At 38.5% G+C, this 22,743-nt stretch overlaps 3 protein-coding genes across 7 annotated transcripts in view; 1 reads left to right on the top strand and 2 right to left on the bottom strand.

Annotated features, from left to right (window-relative positions):
• The window catches only part of FBXL13 (F-box and leucine rich repeat protein 13), a 40,705-nt gene extending 29,389 nt beyond the window's left edge, over window positions 1–11,316 (bottom strand). Inside the window, 1 exon segment of the mRNA XM_071550091.1 lies at window positions 11,274–11,316. Within this exon segment, the coding sequence (XP_071406192.1) occupies window positions 11,274–11,316 (43 nt within the window).
• Window positions 11,317–12,112: 796 nt separating this feature from the next.
• On the top strand, window positions 12,113–19,688 carry ARMC10 (armadillo repeat containing 10). The gene is made up of 6 exons (XM_071552690.1): window positions 12,113–12,251; window positions 13,508–13,653; window positions 14,765–14,899; window positions 16,019–16,195; window positions 17,208–17,279; window positions 18,387–19,688. Exons 1-6 carry the CDS (start codon window positions 12,122–12,124, stop codon window positions 18,639–18,641), a joined length of 915 nt encoding a protein of 304 aa, XP_071408791.1. The 5' UTR covers window positions 12,113–12,121; the 3' UTR covers window positions 18,642–19,688.
• NAPEPLD (N-acyl phosphatidylethanolamine phospholipase D) overlaps window positions 16,717–22,743 on the bottom strand; it is a 37,443-nt gene continuing 31,416 nt past the window's right edge. For all 5 annotated transcript variants that reach the window (XM_071552687.1, XM_071552686.1, XM_071552684.1 and 2 more), the window contains one exon: window positions 16,717–22,198. In XM_071552687.1, coding sequence (XP_071408788.1) covers window positions 22,070–22,198 — 129 coding nt within the window. In that variant the 3' untranslated portion in view covers window positions 16,717–22,069. The remainder of the gene's footprint in view (window positions 22,199–22,743) is intronic.

Here is a 22,743-nt window from a genome sequence, read left to right as displayed (position 1 = left end):
ACTGATGAGAATTTTTTTTGTTAATATACATTTTCAAAAGACTTCCACTCAAGGTATGTATGTTAATAGTAGGATGTCAGTGTGAAAACAGTAAAAATGCCCCTGTGGTTTATAGAAGAGTATTTCCATATTAGCTATGCAACTTTCCATACAATAATGCATATGATAAAATCTTTTCTTCATTATAGCAGTATATTAAGTACTATTGGAAATATGCTCCAGAAAAATGAATTTTACTCTATACAGGGGTCACTTAAACTGTGAAAAATTTTGAGTCAAATAAAGGCTTTGAGAGTCAAATGAGTGTTGCACTAAGAAGGAATACACATAAAGCCTTTCTAAAAGATAGGAAATAATTGCAAGGTTTGTTTCACTTCTGGTAATCAGCATAGCTAAGAGGTGATGAAGGAGTGACTACCTGTCTAAGTGTAGAGTGCCTGGATTACTGACGTGCAGATTACCTTGGTTACACTGAAATATGCTTTATAATAAATGAGCCACTAAAAGCTGCTGGAATCAAAAAGGGGATGTTCTTTAAGAGAAACTTCTGATTTGTATTCTGTGCAGTTCTCCTGAAATGAACAGGATTGAAAAACATACCAACTAGAACCCAATTTATCACAGAAATCAAGCTCAATTAAGAGAAACATGTACAAATACCAAGACTATTGTACCCAGATGTAAAAAGATTTTCTGCTTCAAGCTATAAAAACTAATCAAAGGCTGTAATTTCATTAGCTAGGAAAGAAAAACATCACGTCAGAAAATAGCTAGTAATGTGTCTTTTCCCACCAGCATTTAATCACATAGGTAATACATTCAGGTAATTTGCCTGCTTCTCAAAATATGCTGCTGTCCAACAAGCTGGTTCTGTTCACTGCACATAAACTACTCAAAACAACTTTAAAAATCAGGTTTTTTGCTTTATATTCTTACTCTGGAATTTTGGGAGCTTTCTATAGCCATACTCATTTTTAAGATATTTAGATGGTTCAGAATGCAGCTGGGGAATTACAAAGACTTTTTTTTAAGGTACAGAAATGTGCAGGCCCTTTTCAGCAGCAGATTCTTCCTGTACATGCCTTCAAAGACCTGCATCCATGATAATTATAGCTGGATCCATCATGGACTTCTCCAACCAAAAGTCTGCTTAAATTTGGACATGTGGATTATTTCTTCAAGCTGATTTAAAACTCAGTGTCAAGGCCACAGCAGTCACCTCTAAAGCACAGCAATCATTTTCTGTCAATAACTCAATATCAGGATATGGTGGTACCACTGACTGATTTTTAGAAAACTATAATTTAAAAGCAAATTGTTCCCAGCTGGCCCTGAGGACAGATCTTGTCCAGTCATAAATACAAACTGGCAGATATTTTTCCTGCAGAGGAGCAGAAAAGAAAGTTGCAATAAATGGTAGCACACTAATAATTATATTTCCTAAATACCCTGTGATTTTGAAAGGATCCACCACAAAATATCATCTACAGTGCCAGAGACAATAAGGGATCCTTATCTTGGGTTCCAGAACTTGAGAAGTCCAGCCAAGCTTTATTTTCCACAGTCTTGCTCAAAGCAAACACAGATTTGGCCTGGAGGAGACAACACCCAGTAACGATCTCCTGTTGAAGGAGATTGTATCCACAGACTGGATTCACCAAAAAGAGAATATGAAGATTCACAGAGGGAGGGAAAGGAAAGGAAGAGAGGAAGGAAAGGAAGAGAGGAAGGAAAGGAAGAGAGGAAGGAAAGGAAGAGAGGAAGGAAAGGAAGAGAGGAAGGAAAGGAAGAGAGGAAGGAAAGGAAGAGAGGAAGGAAAGGAAGAGAGGAAGGAAAGGAAGAGAGGAAGGAAGAGAGAAAGGAAGAGAGGAAGGAAGAGAGAAAGGAAGAGAGGAAGGAAGAGAGAAAGGAAGAGAGAAAGGAAGAGAGAAAGGAAGAGAGGAAGGAAGAGAGGAAGAGAAAAAGAGCTCTGCCCTTCAGCAGCAGATGGTTATGTACTAAACTAGAGCAAACATCTTGTCACTCTTCTAAACAGAAAATCTCTTTTTACAAATCCCATGCTTAAAAAATAGTGACAGCTCAAGAAAAAGAAACCAGGTGACAGCCACAGAGATTTGCAATTCTCTCTGGATCAAGGGAGCTGCAATCTTTTAAAACGCAAAATGGAAGCACTTCAAAGGCTTCCTGCTTTTCTGTAATGACTTTTGTTCCTTCTGTACTTTACACATAAATAAAGCCATTATTTTCCAGCTTGCCCCGAAGTTCCACAGCCCCAGCTTCCAGCCCACGAATGTATTAACTTGCATGATTTATCCCACACAGACAAAACACTTGCAAGAATACTTTCAGCACAGCTGGCTCAGCCTGTTCTCTCTTGTGTGTCCTGAAGGAGACCCCACAGAAGGTGCTCCCCAGCCCTGAAGGCTTCCATGCACCCCTCCCCAAAGCCTTGCACTATTGCTCTTGTCTTCTTGTTGATACCAGTTCATAACCCTCTGTACCCTAAAATTTATTTGCATTTTAGAAGCAACACAAGTTCTGCCTCACTAGGCTTATTATATATTACAATCATTGATGGCTTAGTTCTGCATCTTAAAATTAATCAATGCCCCATGTTACCAAGATATCCAGAAAATACTGGCAGAGGATTCTTGCACTGCCTGAGCTCTAAGCTGGAGGCCTATCTGGCCTAGCCTTGCCCAGGTTATCCCAGGGCATGCTGAAATGCACCAGAAAGCTCTGTTTCAGTGACTTTTTCCACCAAAAATGTCTACAGAAGTGTAAACAATACAAAAAACTAAAAAATTACTCAGTTATATGCATTCTAATCTAATTATGGAAGCCAAACCAATGACTGCAACTGCTATTAAGAACGAGAAGAATTTAAGACTATTATTCCCCAAGAATGCCCTGATACTCTGCAGAAACAGAACACCTTTGGTGAACTCAATCTACTCAGACTAAAATTTTAAGTATTTTAAGATACCAGCCTGTCCTCTGACTTTTTAATTTTGATCTTTCCTCTATCCCCACCTCTCATCACACATTCCTTCTAACTGAAAGTAAGACTTCAAGTCTGTGATCCCTCCAGTTTTATCCCTATCGCCATACTCTTCACCTCCCAGAAAAAGCATCCCAACTCATTTCACCCCGTACTTCTGGCATACACTCCATTTCCTCAACACCTCCCAAGTCAGTTTTGCATCGGCCTCGGTGCTCACCCTTCAGGGAAGAGGACCAGCACCGTTTGTCCTGGCATAGAACACGGGGACCTGCCCCTCTCCCAGCACTCATGACATCAGTCGCCACAGCTCAACTAATGAACAGCATCCTGCAAAAACAGCTACAGAAATTGTTGGATCAAGCATATTTAACTCACACATGATTTTCTATTATAGAATATGTGGTTTTGTTATGCAGAGCAGCTGTACAGACTTACATGTCTTTTTTTCCCTGTGAATCTGGACCCACAAGTTCCACTTCTGTATAATAACTCTTAATATTTGGACATCACAATGGGCTTATGCTACAGCCATCTTCCACTCCGGCTTTTTCAATTTTTCCTTTTCAGCAGATTATATTTTATTCATCCTCTGAACTACAAAGCAGAATGAGTAATTTCTGACCTGAATGAAGTAAAATCTACAAAACTCTCCAATTTGCCATAAAATACAAAGCAGTCAAGCTCAACAATGTAAATTTCTGAATAGAACTGATGTTCATTATTTATAACTTAAATAAAAAATGTATTGATAATATTTTCCAGTAGGAATTCATTCATTCATTTTAATAAAATTTCTACTTGTTTACAATTTTCTAAAGTCTCAAGCAATAAAAATTTGTTTGCTTCTGTCACCATTAGCTCCTGCTGCTGTCATATATACTTTATAAATGTAGGGATCTGTATTTATAGAAAATAATTTAAAAGTGCTAGATACATGCATTTATTTAAGTGCTATTTATATTTTCCTGGCAATACAAAAAATTCTACTGAAACAGAATACAAATTCAATTCATATCTTACCAATTATAACCTTTGATAAAAATTCCACTTTCTCTCTAAGCTAGGTAATAAGAAATAATTAGTTTCAGAACAAAAATTGTATTTCAAATTAATCATATTTCACTGATATATTAAAATATACTCTCTCTCCATACCTGATTTGCTGGAAGTAGTACTGAATAAATTAGACATTGCATATCTACTTTCATTTGCCAAAATCCTCCTAATTTCAAATAAAATAATAATCAAAAAATCATTTCATATAGTTGGGAGCAATTATAAATGGAACCTGCTACAGTTCCAGTGCAACTTCTGTGCTAATTAAACAAAACTCTTAGCTGAGACAATCTTAGAAATGCTGCACTGAAGGAAAAGTCTTCCACGTCCCTGGTGTATAAGACAGTAAGAGGAAAAAAAATGGGATTTTTAGCAAGAAAGGCTCTTGTATTAGGAAAATTTTTGCAGTAGAGAGGATTATGAAATACTGGAATAAACTGCCTGCTGAGACTGATGTGTCTCCAACACCTGTGATTTCTAAGATAACTAAAAACACCCTAGACAAATGTTCACCAAGGTTAACCACAGCATAGCCTGAAAATATTCACCTCCCTGCCAGTTCTGTGATTCTTAGTAAGGATTTACACCAGTGCTCCCAACAGAGTTGTATGTATGGCCAAACTTTGCGAAGGAAGATTTGGGAAGGGCTCTCCCCACATGCCCTTTCAGTCTGTGCAGTGGATTTTTTAGGTGAGGCACAGCATGTGCAGAACTGGCCCCAACGTTTAAGTCTCAAGGTCCATCTGCCACGGCCGAGCGAGCTTGGACAGTAACAGTGAAGTCCTCAGGACTGTCATAGCACCCGGTACTAACCGGGGCTGACCCTGCTGAGCATCCGAGATCTGACGGGATCGGATGGCAGGGAGGCTTTAACTGCCAGGGGACGGTCCCCACTGAGACTCGAACTCAGGTCCTTGGGATTCAGAGTCCAGAGTGCTCTCCTTTACACCACGGGACCACCCTTAACAGAGTTGTACCTCCTATATAATGAGCACTGGATGCTTTTCAAAGCAAAATTGTCCATGCTTATCTATTCTAAATGGAGGATCATCGAATTTTATACACATACTTATAACAAATCAGTGAACATGTTTACTTATTGTGAACACTATATTTTAAAACATATCTATGTATTATCCCCACTTTTAAAATGAAAAGTTGGGTTACATAAAGTATGAGCTACTTAATCCCAAGCACAAAGGAAACCAAAGAAGGAGAAAAAAAAGAACACAGATCTTTTACTTTCAGACCCAACGCAAATTATCCTTTTATTCCTGGGTATACCACCAAATTCCTGGCACATAGAGCTGAATAAAGTACAGAAATGTCAAAAGACTTTGTTCAGGTCTGGAACAGGCAAAAACTCAGAGCTGACTAATTTCAACATAGAATAACATCAGAGAAAAACGACACCAAATCTAAGTTTCTAATCTCTCTTCATGTGGTTCTGTCAGAATGGAAGCTTTTTCCTCCCCCAAAGGAGCAACACAAATATTGCTTTGGGAAAAGATTTTTCCCAATATGTTCTGGGGCATATGTAAAATGCATATACTTACCCAAAATACAGTTTCATTAAGTTTCTGCTGTAAGAGTTCCATGTTTTGGCATATAATTCTTTAGTCATCTAAACAAATAATTTATGACATTGGTACACAAAACAGTGCTCTTATGTGATTAGTTTTAATCAGACAAAAGTATTAAATCTTGTCCTTTCCATGTTGATTGGTGCAAATTAAAGTACCTATTTAAAGCAATGAACATTCAACTATAATTTTCTGTGTCACTACCAAACCACAGTTCTGTTTTTACACAGAGAAGTTAAAGGAAAAGCTAAATTAGCACACAAACCAAAACCAGTATGTGCACTTGAAGGAAAGCTCAATAACTGCAATTCAGTCTTTCATTCCTCATATCCAATCTTTTACTGATCAACAACTTAACATATTAAACAAATACTTTGGTTACTCTTTTAAAAAACTGTTTCATGATCCATTACTATGTGAAGCATTTTCTGCATAATTTTAATTTACTGCTATTTTAATAAATCTGGTTTTAAACTTGTACAAAACCGAAGCTGTGTAAGACTATGGGCTAAGAATACCTCTGTAAAAGAAAACATGGTCCTTTGCAAATGCAAATAGCAACTGGCCTCAGAAAATACTGGGGTTCACCTCATTTATTGCTCTTACTCCTAAGAAAATCTTCAAGAGGATTCGACTGCAACATGTTTGTATATTTATACATACCCTGCAGAAATCAATCATTCCATGTTTGGATTGATGAGGATGTTTGAGTGGTACAAGAGGAAACAGCTGAAATGCAACTGCCATAAACTTGGGACAGATGTACTAACAGAAGACAAAATTGAGAACAGTTATACAGAGGTAATGAAGAAAAAATCTGGTCAAACTGCATGTCAACTTACTGACTCAATTATTTAGTGAGTGGGCCCAAAGATTAAGCATTTATTATCCACCTCCTACTGAAAACGTCAACCAGAAGTGACAATTGCACAAAACATAAAAGCAAGGAAAGTACCTCCCTGGCTACTCCTGTGAAATTGCAGGCTCTTCACAATGCAAAAGATGCCTGTTTTCCTACCATTAGCCGTTACTCTGTTCATTATATTGTCTTCCCTTCTTTTTTCTAATTCACGTTCTCCAAGTTTTTCCAGCTCCCATCCAAACAGATCAGCAGTGTTTTTTGGGGTTAATTGGAATCCAGTGATGAACACTGCAATTCTCTGATGATAATGAGGCATCTTACAGAATTCAGTATTTCAAATGAAGAGTCCCTTACTAAAATGTTCTATCCATGACAGACACCTACTCACACTGAACTCTATAAAATTATACTGCATAGACTTACATGTAACATAGAGTTTCTTTCATATTGAAGTAGATTTTTCATCTCCTTCCTCTATACAGCTCTTTCACTTCCCAGAAGAGTTGTGGCCTCCCAGGCATCCTTATTGCTATGAAATTTTGTCCATGTTTCTTTCTTATCTTCTTAATTGCTTACACCACTATCTCAGTAGAAGTTCTCAATATTTAAAGTTTTCTTGCAGCTTAATCCTGATGTTACCCTAAAAGATCAGGCTTGATTATTGCACAGCTGTGGCACCTACAAATGAAACTGCATTCTTGGATGAAGTCCAGTAAGTAACATAGCAAGGGCACTCCATCTTCTTTGTGACTCATGTCAGTGCAAACACCATCACAGATTGTTGCTCTTCCTTCTGCATCAACAGAAGTTTTTTCCTGGTATTCAAAAACTTCAATGGAAGAGAATTTTTAAACTCTAAAGATTGCATACTAACAAAACAAAACTTTTCTTGAAGCATATCTGACCCATGAAATTATTAATTATAAGTACAAGTTAAAGTAGAAAGAGAAGGAGCTGTACAGAGTTATGAACATGCCTCAGTAAAAGGTAAGAACATAAGATTTCACAATATTCAAAACTTTTGTGTCCTGTTTCCCGCACAGTAAGCTAAGAATACAAAGGCACCTTTTCTTTCTTTTGTCAGGTACAGACTAACTATAAATTAATCAAGGGCTTTCTTTCCAACAGTGGGCAAAAAATGATAACAGGTCTGAGAAAAAGTCCTTGCTGTGAAACATATTTTAAATACTCAGATAGCATTTTTAGCTTATAAAAGTTGCTCATGCTGTAGAGACCAAAAAATGCTCCCATTTAAGTCAATCACATTATTTTCTAAGCTTCCAGTGTAAACAAAACTAATTTTTTTTATCTCATGATGTGATGTCTTTATTTGAAAAGGTGAAAGAACACAAAGAGGAGAAAATATACAAAACACTCCAGTTAAAGATGCAGTGCTTGCAGGCCACATCCCTGGTTCACATTGGTAAATACACTGTGGACAGCAATGAAGTTAAAACAAGTAACACCACCTCAGTTTTGATTAGCACAAAAGTAAGGGTTTAATGTACCTACTAAGCAAGGAGGAGCATTGGAGGTCATATTCATTAGATATTCTGTAGACAAAAACACAAAACAAAACAAATTCCCAAAAACCCACAAAAACAGGCAAGCTAATAAACAAAAGGAGCCCACCAACAAAAAACACATAGGTATCAAAAGAAAAATATTTTCTTTGTTTCTAGTGATATTGTCTTACTGTATTTGAAGTATCATATGCCATTGAGGAAAAAAAGCACTATTAACTATTAACTATTAAGTTGCAGTCTACACAGTAGATGCTGCACCATTAGCAGGTTTTAAAAGACCAAGCTCAGTATTATAAACTACATAACACATACACACAATCACTTACTGTGTACCATAAAATACCATCTAATCCCTTTGCCATTATTTCTCTGAGCTTGTCTTCCAAAAATGTAAGTGGATCTCCTGGACATGCAACAAATACCCCACAAAGCAGCATCTGCAAAAAGAAGCTACAAATTAACACCTTGGTACAAACAGCAAAGTAGCATCTAGTTATGAAACTGTTAAAATAAACAGAAGTTTACCAGCATCTTTTAAAATTGTACAAAATAGAGGCATTTCTTTTTATCACTTACCTTCCCTTTCAATTTTTAAAGGTAATATTGCATATATCAGCATGTTTCAATTGCTAGACTTCAAAGCACTGTGTTTAGGATAGTAATAAAATATATGGCATTTCTTTAACAATTCCTACTAAGAATGTAATTGCTTTTAATATTTGCTAGAGAAAAAAATATATAGAAGCTTGGATAATTTTATTTACTTCATGAAAATCAGAATTTAAAACAAGTTCAATACTGTGGAGTAATGAGTACATTGAATGGGAAGCTGGGCAAAAACTGATCTTGTAACCAAATCTGATTGTAAATGAAATGCAACTTAAAAAATATTTGTTTTCAGGATTGTTTTATCATACAACTTTACATTATCTTTTAGTAATAATGCATAATAACCAATGAACCATTTTTCTCATTTGTTCTTTAGCTTGTCTTCAGCTAAAGGACATGGACCATTTACTTTTGGACTTAAGAGTTCATAAATAGCAAGGAAATTCAAAGTATATTGATTGTTTAAAGTGTATGGACAAATTGCAGTTATTTAAGTGAATATTTAATGGAAATTATAAACTTGTGAAAAATTCACAACATGACATGCAACAGTACTTCCCTTTCAAGACATGGCCTCTTGCTACTATTAAATCAATTTGGAGCAAGGGTTTGAATTATTTTCAAAGAAGCATTCTATAAATCTAAGTTAAAACCAATATGAAAAGGTGAAGAAAATTATTTATTTGTGCACAGACAAAATGAAAGGCCACTGTCTTCAGTTTAGACACCTTGAATATTTACAACTCCAATCAACCCACTGATTTCAGCATAATTTCAGTGTTCTTAACAAAAAATTAATTTGCAAGGTATATTTTGATGGTTGACTATATTACGAAAATATTAAAAATCCATCACTTATCATTGTAGTTCATGAGATAAAGTATCTTATTAATTAATAGACAGTTAAATGGCTTTCATCACAAATTTTCCTATGGACAGATTTCCCAAAGCCAATCCCAGCGCTGGTCAGCTACTCCCTCTGCTGGATTAAGCAGTACATGTCTGTCATATGTATGCCATTTTTTATTGAAGTTTTGTTTGCCTTTGTTTTCTCCCCTTTTCAAGCAAACACAGACGACTTCTCCTTTGTATTTTCTGAAAGGTCTCCCACACAATAAATCCAAACTATCCAGCCGTATACTGGATTTCAATGCCTCTGTTTAACATTTTAGAATGTTAGTTACTTAATTAAGGAAGAACTTGTGACACCTGGCCTTGCAATCCTCATTCAGGTACTCGTCAGTGTTGCTTGGATCACATGTAAAACTCTAAACAATTATGTCCATTATGCCAAACAACTATATCTGTACAAGTCTGGCTGTTTCTATTAGACTTCTACAAGACTCTCAGCAACCTGAAGGAGTCTATCATGAATGTTTCTCACTCATTCTTCTTTTTAACACTTTAGCCATCTACACTTCATGGCAAAATCAATTTGGGTCACACAGCAGAAAAATATAAGGCCAGTTCTGCATCCATATTTAATTCTAACACTTTAATACAGGTACTAACAACAGTGAAAGTTGTCATATACAGAGTGTTTGCAGGATTACAGTTTGTCTGACTTTTAATGAATACTCCATAAATTTGGATGAGAAGTGAAAGAGAGAAATCAGGCCGAAAGAAAATGCTCAGACGCAGCAGGGAATCCTAAATTATTTGGACAAGATTACTTGGACTCCATGTCCAAACCACAACCTCATCATAAAAAGACTTAAACAAATGACCATCTTAGAACTCTGTATCCTTTATTTTGAGAACATGTGTATAAATGTTCAAAGGCCTTATCTTAGCTTTGATGTTCCTTAATACAAGGACCAGTATCCTCTCATTTACCTTCACACCACGCATACTGTAACTTCCTAAAGAAATTAAAATATAATGAACTAGAAATATAGCTAGATATCAGCAACCACCAACTTCTAAGAAACAAGAAAAAAAAGATAAAAAAGATCTTACCCAGGGTAATTTTTAACTGGTTCTTTTCCTTTAAGAATCTCATTTTAATCTTATTCTTAATTCTTCCATTTTTAGTTCATTAACTTAATGCCACTGCTGCTACAATGCTGTATTATAGTTATAATACTGTATCTTTTGCAGGGAAATGTAGATATGAGCTATTTTTGAAGAGCTGAATCAAGCAATGCACCTCATGCAGATCTTATATTTGGGTTTTCTGTGCTTAAAAAACAAAGCATGATCTAGAGACAGACTCTCAGGAGAGCTACTCGGTCTGCATGGTAGTACTGCTCTGTAATTATTCTAATTGGTTCAAGATTTCTTTATTAATGTTTCCATGGAAATCCTGACTGTAATAGCTGCTTGCAAATGAGGTCTATTCTGGTAACTTAAAAGTATCAGGATGTCTCTTAATCTTGTACTTGTGTATGGTGCTTTTCTTTCTTTGAAGGAAACTGAAAAACAGCTGCTGCAGATTTGGAAATAGGCAGAGGCGAACGTGACAAACAGGAAGGAAACTAAAGAAACACAGAGCATCACGTTAATAATCCCAAGGGCAAACCCACCGATTCTGTTTTCCCCACAGTCCTTCACGTTGTGCCAGTTTCACTCTCTAATACGTCGTGGAAATTTATTTACTCCTGTGCCAACAAAAACACCTAATCCACCAGTACCTGAAGTGTCTGTCCGGCACCACCTGTATCTTTGACACGCCATTGAAAACCACGGATTGCACCAACATCACCCGAGGAGGAGGGAAATCCAGTGGTGCTTCTGTAATTAACACTGAAGAACTTAAGCACATCAAGGAAGGTGCCAACGCAGTTCATGGGTTTGCCCTCATTTCAATTCTCGTTTAAACATGGATTTAAAAGCAGAATGACCTTGTTCCACCTTGTTTCTGTCTGTGAAGTTTTCATAAATTGTTCGAGGCAGGCCAGTGACAAAAGGAGCAGAACAAAAACATGGCCCAGGCCAGCAGAGAGAGGTATGAGGGGTGTGATGCCCCGGCCAGCGCTGAGGGCACAGCGAGCCCGTCCCGGGGCGCTGCGGAGGACAAGGAGACCTTTCGTGGGGAAGCGGGGACGGCGCGTCCCGTCCGCGGTGCTGCCGGGGCAGGCCCGGGGCCCGCCGGCTCCAGGGGGGCCGGGCTGAACATCCCCGAACCACCAGCGAGTGGCGGGGACAGGGGCGGCGAACACGGCTGTGCCCCCACCTCTGGGGATGATGTGTCCCCCACCTCCGGGGACGATGTGCCCCCGCAGGAGGGGGGGGCCACGGCGCAGGGCAGCCCTTCCCACCCGCCCCCAGGGGCAGCCTGCCCGCGGAGCGGGGCCATGCCGGCCTAGGCGGCGCGGGTGATTCCTTCCTGTGGAACAAACGCTGCCCCACATCGTTGCTCTGAGGCTCGCGTGGCGCTGCGGCCGAGCCCGTCCCTCGCCCCTCACACGGTACTGCCTCACACAAGCGGCGGGAGCCGCGCCGGATGGGGCGGTGCTTGGGCGGGCGGTGCTTGGCGGCGATGGCGGAGCCGCGGGGCGCGGCGCTGAGGGCGGCGATGGCGGCCGCGCTGCTCGGGGCTGGGGCCGGCGCCTGCTACTGCCTGTGGCGGCGGGAGCGGCGAGGGGCGGCAGCCCCGGGCCCGCCGGCAGGTGAGGGCAGGGCGGGGCAGGTGAAGGCAGCGCAGGTGAGAGCAGCGCAGCGCAGGTGCGGGAAACGCAGGTGCGAGCAGGGTGGTGCAGGCCCGGCTCGCAGGCGGATCGCGCCCTGCTCTGCCCTGCCCTGCCCTGCCAGGGGCGGTGCCTCGGAGCTGCCCACCGGCCCTCCCTCCTTCCCACAGCCGTGCGGCACCTCGGAGGACTCTGGGGCCTGGATTAGTTTTAGAAAAGCCTTCATTTGTATGATTTTTTTTAAATCCCCCCAAGCATGCGTCTGATCACTGTGTTTACTTAATGGGCTGATTTGCTGTTATATTATTAAAGTTATTTGTGTACCCCCTGTAATTCAAAGCTAAACAAAGTGTTTAGATGAGGATGAGGATGGAAAATGATTTTGTTTTTGAAGTGAGCTCTTGGATTATCATAATTAACTTTGACCTGTTTTTTTATCTCCTTTTTTTAACCCCGAAGGAATACTGTGGTGTTTGCCTGGTGAGGTGATGGCAGCAAATCTGTGGAATTTAAAGGACTGGTTTGCTTCCCAGAAGTCATAGCTATGACTAGTCCAGCAGTCATACATAGGTCTCCGGGCTCTTCAGCTTAGCTAAATAGTTCTGCGTCCAGCCTGGTGAAAATGGCCTTTGATGGCATTTGTATCACCCTTTTATGAGAGCCAGGTGCTTCATAACATCAACCTGACTCAGAAACAGCCTTCCTCAGTTGTTTGAGTGATGATGCTGTGACCAGCAATGTTCCTAACATTGTGTGGCTGTTCCTTTGTCAAAGGACCTCAGGGGACTAGCAATATGTCATTATTCTAAGTTTTGGAAGTAGTAGTCTGCCAATCAGAAGTTTTGTTTTCCTACAGTGCCCAGATAGATTTACATATTTCATTTCAGGGGACAAGAAAAAAATAAAAAATCCCAAACATGTTTGGTGAATATTCCTAATAATTTTGAATGGGAGATTTGCTGTTGGTTAACCAGAGAGTCACATTTCTCAAGCTCTAATTGTGTGTTCCTTTTAGTTTCTACTTTCAAAAGAGGTAATTAGAGGACTTGAGGAAAAAGAATGGAAATCTTGCTGTTGTAAAACAGTCTTTTTACCATGAGATGATGGTTGGGTACAAACTTAGAACAATGTGTCCTACAACTGAGAGCTGAATTTCATCTTTGTAAGAAATGTTAAGTGATAACCAAGTGAAATGTCTCAAGCTTGGCATCAAGTATTTAATTTTTGAACCCTGACAGACAGCAGTCCTCCGGTGTCAACCCTGAGCGTGGATGCGGACACTCTACAGAAGCTTATTCATTTGCTGCAGGCCACAGATGATCCATTAATTCAAGAGCAAGCTTTAATCACTCTCAGCAACAGTGCTGCCTTCTCTGTAAATCAAGTGAGTATTGTGCTGTAGAAAACAACATGTCCAATGCCAGCCAGTCTGGCAGATGAGAGGTGCTGTTTTGCTGAAGAGCAATGCAGGACTGAAAGCTATGATGGCCTGTGCTCTAAAATCCATTTTATGTCTGTGCCTTAATTTCTGCTAGCCCAAATAATATAATTTACCAGCTTCACAGGATTTATAAAAGCATAATTTGGACAACTTCAAGTCCTTATAGAGTTTTATATTTTGAAAGTGCTGTAAATACATCTTTTTTTGCTTACAGTTATGTGGAATTAGAATTTGATACTTTCTGTTTCACATCTGAAATTTACTGAGATAAACTGATTTTTTATCCTCACAAAGTTGTATGCTGTTTACATATTAGTAATTTTCCAGCTATTCAGGTATCTTCAAATCATTTGGACACAGGATGCAGAAAAACTTTGAACTGGATGCAGATTTTCATGTCTTTTTAATCTCCATGGTCCCACTGAATTTTATGGTTTTTGTCCTTTTTGTATGGTACTTATGACAGCTGTGTATTTTGGCTTCTCAAAGCTGTTTTGTTAATATAAATCTCATAGACTGGAATGTAACTGAAGCCCAAGGCCCATTGACCCGTTTTTCATTTTCTTGAAAGCAGTAAATTTTTTTTCATGGACAGTCTAAGAAAGATTAAAATAGTAGCAAAATCAAGTGTAATGGAAAAGAAAAAGTTTCTGAACTTCTACCATAATTATATGATACTGCATTTTGAAATTCTGTTTAGTCAGGACTTTTAGGTACTGTGGCTCAGCTGTTCTGTAAAGTCATTATGCAATAATTTGCTTTTATTCTTTATAATCTAAAATGCTTTAAGCATGCTTTGCAAGCCAGATTTTAAAAGTAAAGGTGTTGTGCCATTGTGCAGTATCATCAGATAATACTTTGTCCCTAAGCACGACCATTCTTAATCTCAGGGGAAGCAATAAAGCAGTATCTGCTCATAGTCTCTCTTTAAACAGAGCAGTCTGGAAGTTGCCATTCACACATTCCATTTTTGTTAAAATGGTAACATTGAGAAAATATTTCAGCATTTGATTTAAAGTTTTAAACATCTTACTAAATATCTTTTATATTTCAGGATATAATCCGAAATTTGGATGGCCTTTCTGTTATTGGAGGGATGCTCTCTGATTGTGTTCCCAAAGTTAAAGAAAAAGCACTAAATGCGCTTAATAATTTGAGTATGAATGTTAAAAATCAGGAAAAGATACAGGTAAGTTGATTAAAAGGAAAAATCAAAGTAATCGAGGCACAGGAGATAGTAGAGAACCTTCAGCATGTTTGTTAAAGACAAGCCAGGATGCCAAAATGTTTTGATGACAGACATACAAGTCAGCAGGTGTGGATGATCTGTGTGTCCCGAGAGTGAAAAGATAACTCAGAAATGCATTGCTTCGCTGGCACTTTTATTTTAAAAGACAGGAAACTAGGCAGCTTGTGTTCTGCTTCCAACAAATCCTATTAAACAGAGATTGTGCTGCTAAGTTTGTAGTGAAATTACGTGAGTCAAAATGATTTCCAAACATACCTGGAACATCAGCAGTGGTTGTTTAATAGAATGGATTGCAGACTGAACTTGGCAGGACTCCTTGGGCAAGGGACAAGAAAACAGCAATTGAGCTCCTGGGTTTGTATGAAATGAATTTTTCAGGTGATATTTTCATCTTTAAAGAACAGTGTGTATAAATGATAACAAGTTCCACTGGTAAATATAGTAGATGCCATAGATATGAAAGGACTAAGCATCAAGAAAAAAAAGCTACTTTTGACACTACCAGATTAATGAATAGCTCAAGTGTCCAGGCAGTGAGCTGAGGCAGATTTGAAGACTTCCACTGGTTTTTTTTCAGTAGCTTGATAAAAAGGCAGTGTGATTGTATGTAGTAGGTTGCAGCATCTTTAGCAATGAGCAGCTTTTATTAAGTAGTGCTTGCTAGTATTTGTCTAGGTAGAAAATAACTCCTTTAGTAAAGGCAAAGTAAATTCTTTCTTAGTTAGGACTCCAAGATGGATTGTATATTGTCATACAAAAGAAAATCTCGTAAAAATAGTTGTTAATGTCAGTTGTCATCACTGTTCCTACAGAATGCTTCAGTAAGGGGCCATATGGTTGGAAGAAACAATTTAATTCCAAGTCTTATCTTTAGCTTGTTCTCAACATTTTAGATGTTAGTTGCTGTAAGTGATTTTTTAAATAACTCCTTAAAGCAGCTGTGCCACTTCTGAGATGGAGTCAAAGCAATGAAGGTTTTCAGAGCAATTTATGTTTCAGAAAGGTTAGTGAGCTTGTATCAAAAACTGTATTCTCTTTATCTCCTTCACCTTTCCCCAGGTATATATTAAACAAGTCTGTAGGAACGTTGAGTCAGCTCCCCTGAATTCTGATCTGCAGCTGGCTGGACTCAGGCTGTTGACAAATATGTCTGTTACCAATGACTACCATGAAAAGATGACAAACTCAATTCCATGCTTTCTTCATTTGCTTTCAGAAGGAACTGAAAGGACACAGGTACTGGGTGGTGTTATTGTTACAAGCCATTTGTGAAGCTGCTTTACTGGCCTCCTTTTTTAGTGTTTTTGTAAAATGGTTTAGACTGTGCTAACAAAACCCAAATATTCATTAATCGTAGCAGATACAGATTTTGTGCACTAAAATGGATCTGTATTACTTTCAGAATATAAATTCAAAAAAGGGGGCGAGAAGGGAGTCTTGGTAGTGGAACCCTTAGGGCAGAGCTCTAATGAAGCAGTGCAGGGTGCACTCTGTTCTGTGCCTTTGCTACTGCAGCCACAGAATTCTCTTCTGCTCTAAACATTGCTACTGCATCCCAGAGCAAGGAGAATCTGCATGGGAAAGGGTTCACTGATGCATGAATCTCTCTAGGGCAACATGCTGAGCAGTGATCCAAAGTTACAGACTTTTGTTCCCTTATGCTTATTACACCTTTTGCAACTCTAGTGACTGCAGTGGGAAACTGTGCTTATTTGTGAATTATTGTAATATTGTAACGAGAGCTTCAGTTAGGGACCAAACTCAGCATTTATTCAAGCTGTCCTGGTGCCATCAGCGTACAGTACATGGTGGTTCTATCACATCAAAGCCAGTTTTTCAAAACACAGATTTCCACTAAACATAGCATACCTATTTTACTTAAGTACAATAAGGAACTTGGCCCTTTCCCAGTTTTTAAACATTCATGTCACAAGATCCAGGAAAGTCCAAAGGTACATTTGTATATGCTGATAATTTTAAATATAGTACTTAAACATCCTCTCTGTATTTTAAAAATACTCTCCATTTTGCCTACTGGGAGCTGTATATCTATCTTACTTTGATGTTAAAGTCAAAATGAATGTGCTTCTGACATGTCTATACCTTGGTTTTCCCTATACCAAAGAAGTGCACAACTTAAGATGTTAGTTGATCCACTCTCCCTTTTCCTCTCCAAGTCAATACTGATATTATTGCTGCCTGTTACTGATGTACTTACTGTTTTGAGCTTGTATGTTCCTCATTTCAGATTCAAGTTTTGAAAGTACTTGTGAATTTATCTGCAAACCCAGCCACGACAAGACATCTTCTCAGAGCTCAAGTAAGGTTCTTGCTTCTTCATTTTAATTTTAGAATACATACGTGTGTATCTGTTTAGATATGTGTGTGCACTAGAAGAATTTTAATGTATTAGAAATACTATATGCAATTCCAAAATAAAATTTTAGGCAGTACGTGGTTAAAATTAGTAGCTAGCAGTGCACAGGACCTAAGCCCTTGGAGACAGCTGGCTGTGCTTCTGGTGTACCACAGAGAATCAGTGATAACTTGAAGCCTGTTCTAACCTTCCCTTGCCACCAAATGGGTAGTACCACATACTTCAGTTGGCAATATGTGTAAGGAACCCCAAACCTCATTTCCACACCCACAGTTGGTATATAGATTGAAAGGCAGGTACAGATACCAAATAGAACCAGTACTGTAAATGATCCTTCTCAGCAGCTGTTTCTGTGGCCAACGTACTGTACCAAAACCAACCAAATTCCACTGAAATCCCCACCCCTTTACTCAAGTGCATCCATAAAGCCATTGTCTCTAAGTGAACTTTCTCTGTGCATTTACTTATGTTTTCATGGAGAACTTTATGCCACATCTGCTGTGCTGTCCTTGGCAGGTTTGTTTCATTTCCTTATCAAAAGAAAGAGTCAGGGGCTGCATCCTCTTCCTCCTTACCAGAGTGAAGTTCTTAAAACATACAGTGGCCTGTATTTGTAAGCTACCTGCCATGAGCAGAGCTACTCTAGATATACTGGTAGCTAAATATTCAGTTCTATTGCAAGTGTATCCTTTTCTCATTTACCAGATGTGCTAACATAAAAACATGCAGATCACTCCAGAGGGCAAAATCAACGTTATTGAGAAGGAAAGCAGACCCTCTCCTCCCAATGGGAATTTTCCAGCCAGCTACATTTTGGAGATTGAAAATATTAAGTGTTTATTAGGCTATTGATGCACAAGCCAGTCTTTTCTAAAGAGGAAATGTGCATACTGTGCAAGTTTCTGACATGCTTTCACAACACATGAAGTTCTAGGATTTCATACAGTTTCTGATTTAGGTGCAATTTCTTTTTCCATTTTCTAAAGTTAGATTCAGTTACACGTACTTACTGCTGATGATTAAATAAGGACTATTTGTTGAACATCCTAGGTGCCATCATTGCTGTTACTTTTTGACAACTGTACAAACAGAGACATTCTGCTCAGAGCCCTGGCATTTGCTGCAAACTTGAAAAAGAACATGAACAATGAAGATGGCACCACGATTGAGGACCAATACAGTGAAGACTCAATTTTCTTTACACTGTGCAGGGACTCTGCCCCCTTCACTCAGAAACTGGCTTCTTTGCTGCATCACCCTGATACAGAAGTGAAAGAACAAGTTGTGAAAATATTAACACAATAGTGTTGTTTTCTAAAAACAGCCTGACCTGATGGAAATATTTAATCTTGGGAGTGCTATGCTAAAAAAACCTTCATCAAGCAGACAATGAAACAATGACAAAAAACACCCCTGAATACCACCATATTAGTAGGCACAAATCAGTTACTACAAAACAGTATTTAATACAGAGAGCATAGCAGATTTTTTTTACAAGCAAGAGAAAATCAATAGCTTAATTAACTGCAGTGCAGTTAATCAGAACTGTGGAAGATTTCTACACTTGAACAAAAATTGGAATGATTTTATATTGCTTTAAAATTGTCACTTTAAGGAAAGCAGGCATATTTTAAAAAATATTTTATTAGGAGACAAAAGATTATCTGCAACTGCACTTCAGTATTCTCATCTTTGTAACAGAGTCTACAAGAGCAGTATCGCAGACATTCTTACAAAAGCTTCCCGTTCTGTAGCAGCCACTGAGCCTGCTTTACTTGGAGAACTTTACTCTTTTTTGTTTTCTCTGCAACTGGAATATCATTGGAATAAGTTCTTCTGCTGAATTAGCCCCCATAAAGTTTTAGTCAACAGTGAAGCATTAATTCAAAATGAAGTGGAATACATACAAACATCACTGTAAAAGATTTTGTACCATTTTTAAAAGAACTATATCACCTAAACTGTTACCAGGTGCTTCATCTTTCTAACTTAATATGCCCACTCTGCTCTTAATAAAACATTCCCATTTTCACTTTCTGTAATGCAATAGATTCTGATTTTCAGAAGGTGACTTTGCAAATGGCTAAAACTGCAAGAAAAAGGACCTTGAAACTGTGACATACCTATGCCCTGATCAATAGAGGGGCAAAGCTACATGTATCTAATTTGTCCACATAGGTAGTTTTAACTCACCAGGGTACAGTTAAGGCAGAAATAGAAGTTGGCATGATTCCCAGGCAGAACTGTGACAACTGCTGTACTGACAGTGAACTTGCCTTTCTCCTTCCCTCTGCTCCTCAAACACTGTACAGCTTGTAATGAGCAAGTTACATTAGAATCACTTTCTGTACACTTAATGTTTTCTGCTGCTGAATTTAACAAAGCAAAATAAAGGCTAGGCCAGACACTAAGAATTTACCAATCCCACTCTCCCCTCTGGACAAGACGGTAAGACTAGTGTGTTGTAGGCATAGCTGATATATGTTTTATTTACCTCAGCAAAGGAGATGTCCAGCTGTCCCTTTCCTTGTTCTCCAACCTAAAAAAAAGTTTTTTAAATATAACCTTTTTGCTAGAGTTGATCTCTTATCCTTTGCTTTGACAGCTGACAGAAACAAGTGACCTTTTCTAAAAATACATAAAACCTTGTTAGTGTTGTCTCAGTTGTCTTTTTTTCTGGTCTAGAAAGACCTATTTTAAAATGCTTTCTTTGTAGAACAACGCTGTTGAGATGTTCTGAAGTCATGCAAGAATCTCCAAAGTGCCTTCATGCAAGGATGTCTAATTTTTTTATTCCTTACTCCACACCCTGAATGGAATCTTACCAGCACCAAGCAAAACATAACAGTCGCCATTCTACCTAAAAATGTGAATTAATAGATTCAAAAGAACTCTTGTCATCACTGACCTTTAGTCTCTGATCCGTGTAAGTCAGTATTTCTCTACTATGTGGCTGCTTATCTGGCTGTGCTGCATTTGAGACTCACTCTTTCTGAAGCACATAATTTTACAGAATAATCTATTGATGATTTTGAAAACAGGAAAAAAAACCAACCCATAACACAGCCAACCTTAGTTTTAACCTTGTCCATTGAAGAACTCCCCAAAATTATGAACATGTAATATGCATTATATCACCCCAATGGTAATTGAAGCTCTTGTGCAAATACAAGGCTCAACAGAGACTTCACCTGAAATACCCTCCTGAAATCAACACTGAATGTCAGAGTAGTTTTAAAACAGTTTTGAACAAATTCTGGTGAATATATCACTATGACACTAGAATTACCTTTTCAAAGAAATAAATATTCATGTTTGTCAAAGATGAAACCCACCAAAGGAAAAGAAGCTGCTTTTTCTTACATATAAGTGTAACTCTGTTCCAGAACCCCTCCTCAGCATGAACTTGGACTAACTCATCTTTGCCTCCTTGTGCTGTTCTTTGTTGATATGAAGATCTGTAAGACTTAAAAATATTTATATTGTGAAGTCCTAAGAGATAACTGTCTACCATTAAAAGGTTACTTCAGGTTGTTCCTAGCATGAAATCTCATTAACTAGTTTTAATGAGTTGCCAGAAGTTCTTGTCTTTACATAATGTGTCCTTTTTTAAAAATTTTATTTATCTTCATGAAATATGAAAATAAAATGTAATGCATAGCAATAGAAAAAAAACAACAAAACCAACCAATGACTATATCCCACAAACCAAAACAAACCATAAACAAAAAATGATCTGCCAATGAATTACGAAGGAGAATAACAACCCTTTTTATTGGCAACAATAGGCTTTAATTTTGTGAATTAGCATGGTAATTTTATACAGATATATTTAGCCAAGTTTTATAATACTGAACAATGTTGTAATCTCTCATTCAACTTTAAAATTATAGGGAAGCTACAAGAAAAAATACCACAGCCCTTGCTTAAGACTTTTCACTTAGGGAAAAAAACCCAAAAACCCCAAACTCAGAAAAAGGCTGAGTCAATGCACAGACAAGCATCATTAAGGGATCGTTCCAGTTCATGTGCTGCATTTGACACATTCAGACCTATCTTAAAAACATGGACAAAACAATGAAAATGTGCAGATACTCTGGCCAGCAGTTAGTTTTACACATCCATGATGCAATATTAAATTATCTCTCTCTTTAAAAGGCACATTTCTTGGATCATTGTAAAATTCAGCTTTTGTGGTTCATCAATATATGAAAATGAAGAAACACTCAGTAAAACAATTCTACTGTGCTTGTGCTTTAACAGCACAGCTGTATTGGAAGACTCTATCGCACAAAACATAGAGTGAAGCTATCAAGGTGCAAGGCAGAACCTGAAGACTAACAAGTGGGAGGTGACAGTCTAACAATGATTAATTCAAGTGAGCCATTAACCCTACAAATATGTCCTGTGCTGAGGTCATTATTGCCGCTGCAGGTAAGATGAAGTGTAAAAATAAAACTTTATCAGTGGTGTACATCAGAGTTGAAACCTCAAGTTATTCCCAGACAACATCTTATATTAACCACTTTTATACCACCTCTCAAAATTTATAAACAAATTAACTAGTAAAATTTGTCATTAAATTGGTAAGCAAGTTTTAGCTCTGAAACTGACAAACCTGGCATCTAGAAATCCAATCTAAAAAAATCTACGGTGTAAGCACATCATGTTAGTATTTGTAACATTAATTGCTAGTTCCAATCAAACTGGGCTTACAGAGAACCGCTACTCTGTCAGTTTTCAAACATGTCATTTGTACCCAGATCCCGGGATTCTCCATGGCTTAAGACGAAGAAGTCATCTTTTTTCAAGCCGTATCTTTCAAGAGCTTCATTCAGTTTAACCGGAGGATCCAAGTAATACTGGAAAAAAATTAGAATAATGTGAGGGGAAAATTACCACTGTGGCATTTTGGGGGGAAAAGAAATCACTGCTTTCTAAAAAATGGGGGGAGAAAAAGGATATTGGTCAAATTAAAACTTTTGGGTTCATTTAATGTTTTTAAATTACAAGACTGCTGATTTACAGCTGCAGCATAACTAGCGAGGCACTGCCTGTCACCCACACTTGGGTTGCCTTCAGTGTATTCACAGATCCCTCCGGAGGGAGCGCTGTCCGGCCAGCAGCCGGCGCTTCCCCTCGCTCAGGGATCCCAAACTGTCAGCGCTCCTGGCTGAGCACTCGGGCCCTGCCAGAGCTGCTCCCTCCAGTTACCGCCTTGTACTCGCTACATTTCACAAAAGGCATTCTCACGGAGAAATCATCTACTTTTTGCGCTTCTAAATACACAGTAACAGCTGTACCACGGGCACTAGCGACACAGTTTATTAACACGTGGACAGGAAAGGTTCTGTCCAAGTCCTGACTGTGTTCTCTGCCAAGGAGGAGGTGCACAAGGAGCTGGCAG

The sequence above is a fragment of the Pithys albifrons genome, chromosome 3 (assembly GCF_047495875.1).
Source record: "Pithys albifrons albifrons isolate INPA30051 chromosome 3, PitAlb_v1, whole genome shotgun sequence".
NCBI lineage: Eukaryota > Metazoa > Chordata > Aves > Passeriformes > Thamnophilidae > Pithys > Pithys albifrons.
The sequence above is the reverse complement of the archived record's forward strand: the minus strand, read 5'-3'. Positions and strand labels throughout refer to the sequence as shown.

What these genes read in the sequence shown, in the direction of transcription:
- ARMC10 (XM_071552690.1), top strand. Translation starts at nt 12,122, where the DNA reads ATGGCGGAGCCGCGGGGCGCGGCGCTGAGGGCGGCGATGGCGGCCGCG. An exon ending in AAGGAACTGAAAGGACACAG is followed by an intron (nt 16,196 to 17,207) that starts GTACTGGGTGGT and finishes TCCTCATTTCAG; the next exon opens with ATTCAAGTTTTGAAAGTACT. An exon ending in GACATCTTCTCAGAGCTCAA is followed by an intron (nt 17,280 to 18,386) that starts GTAAGGTTCTTG and finishes TGAACATCCTAG; the next exon opens with GTGCCATCATTGCTGTTACT.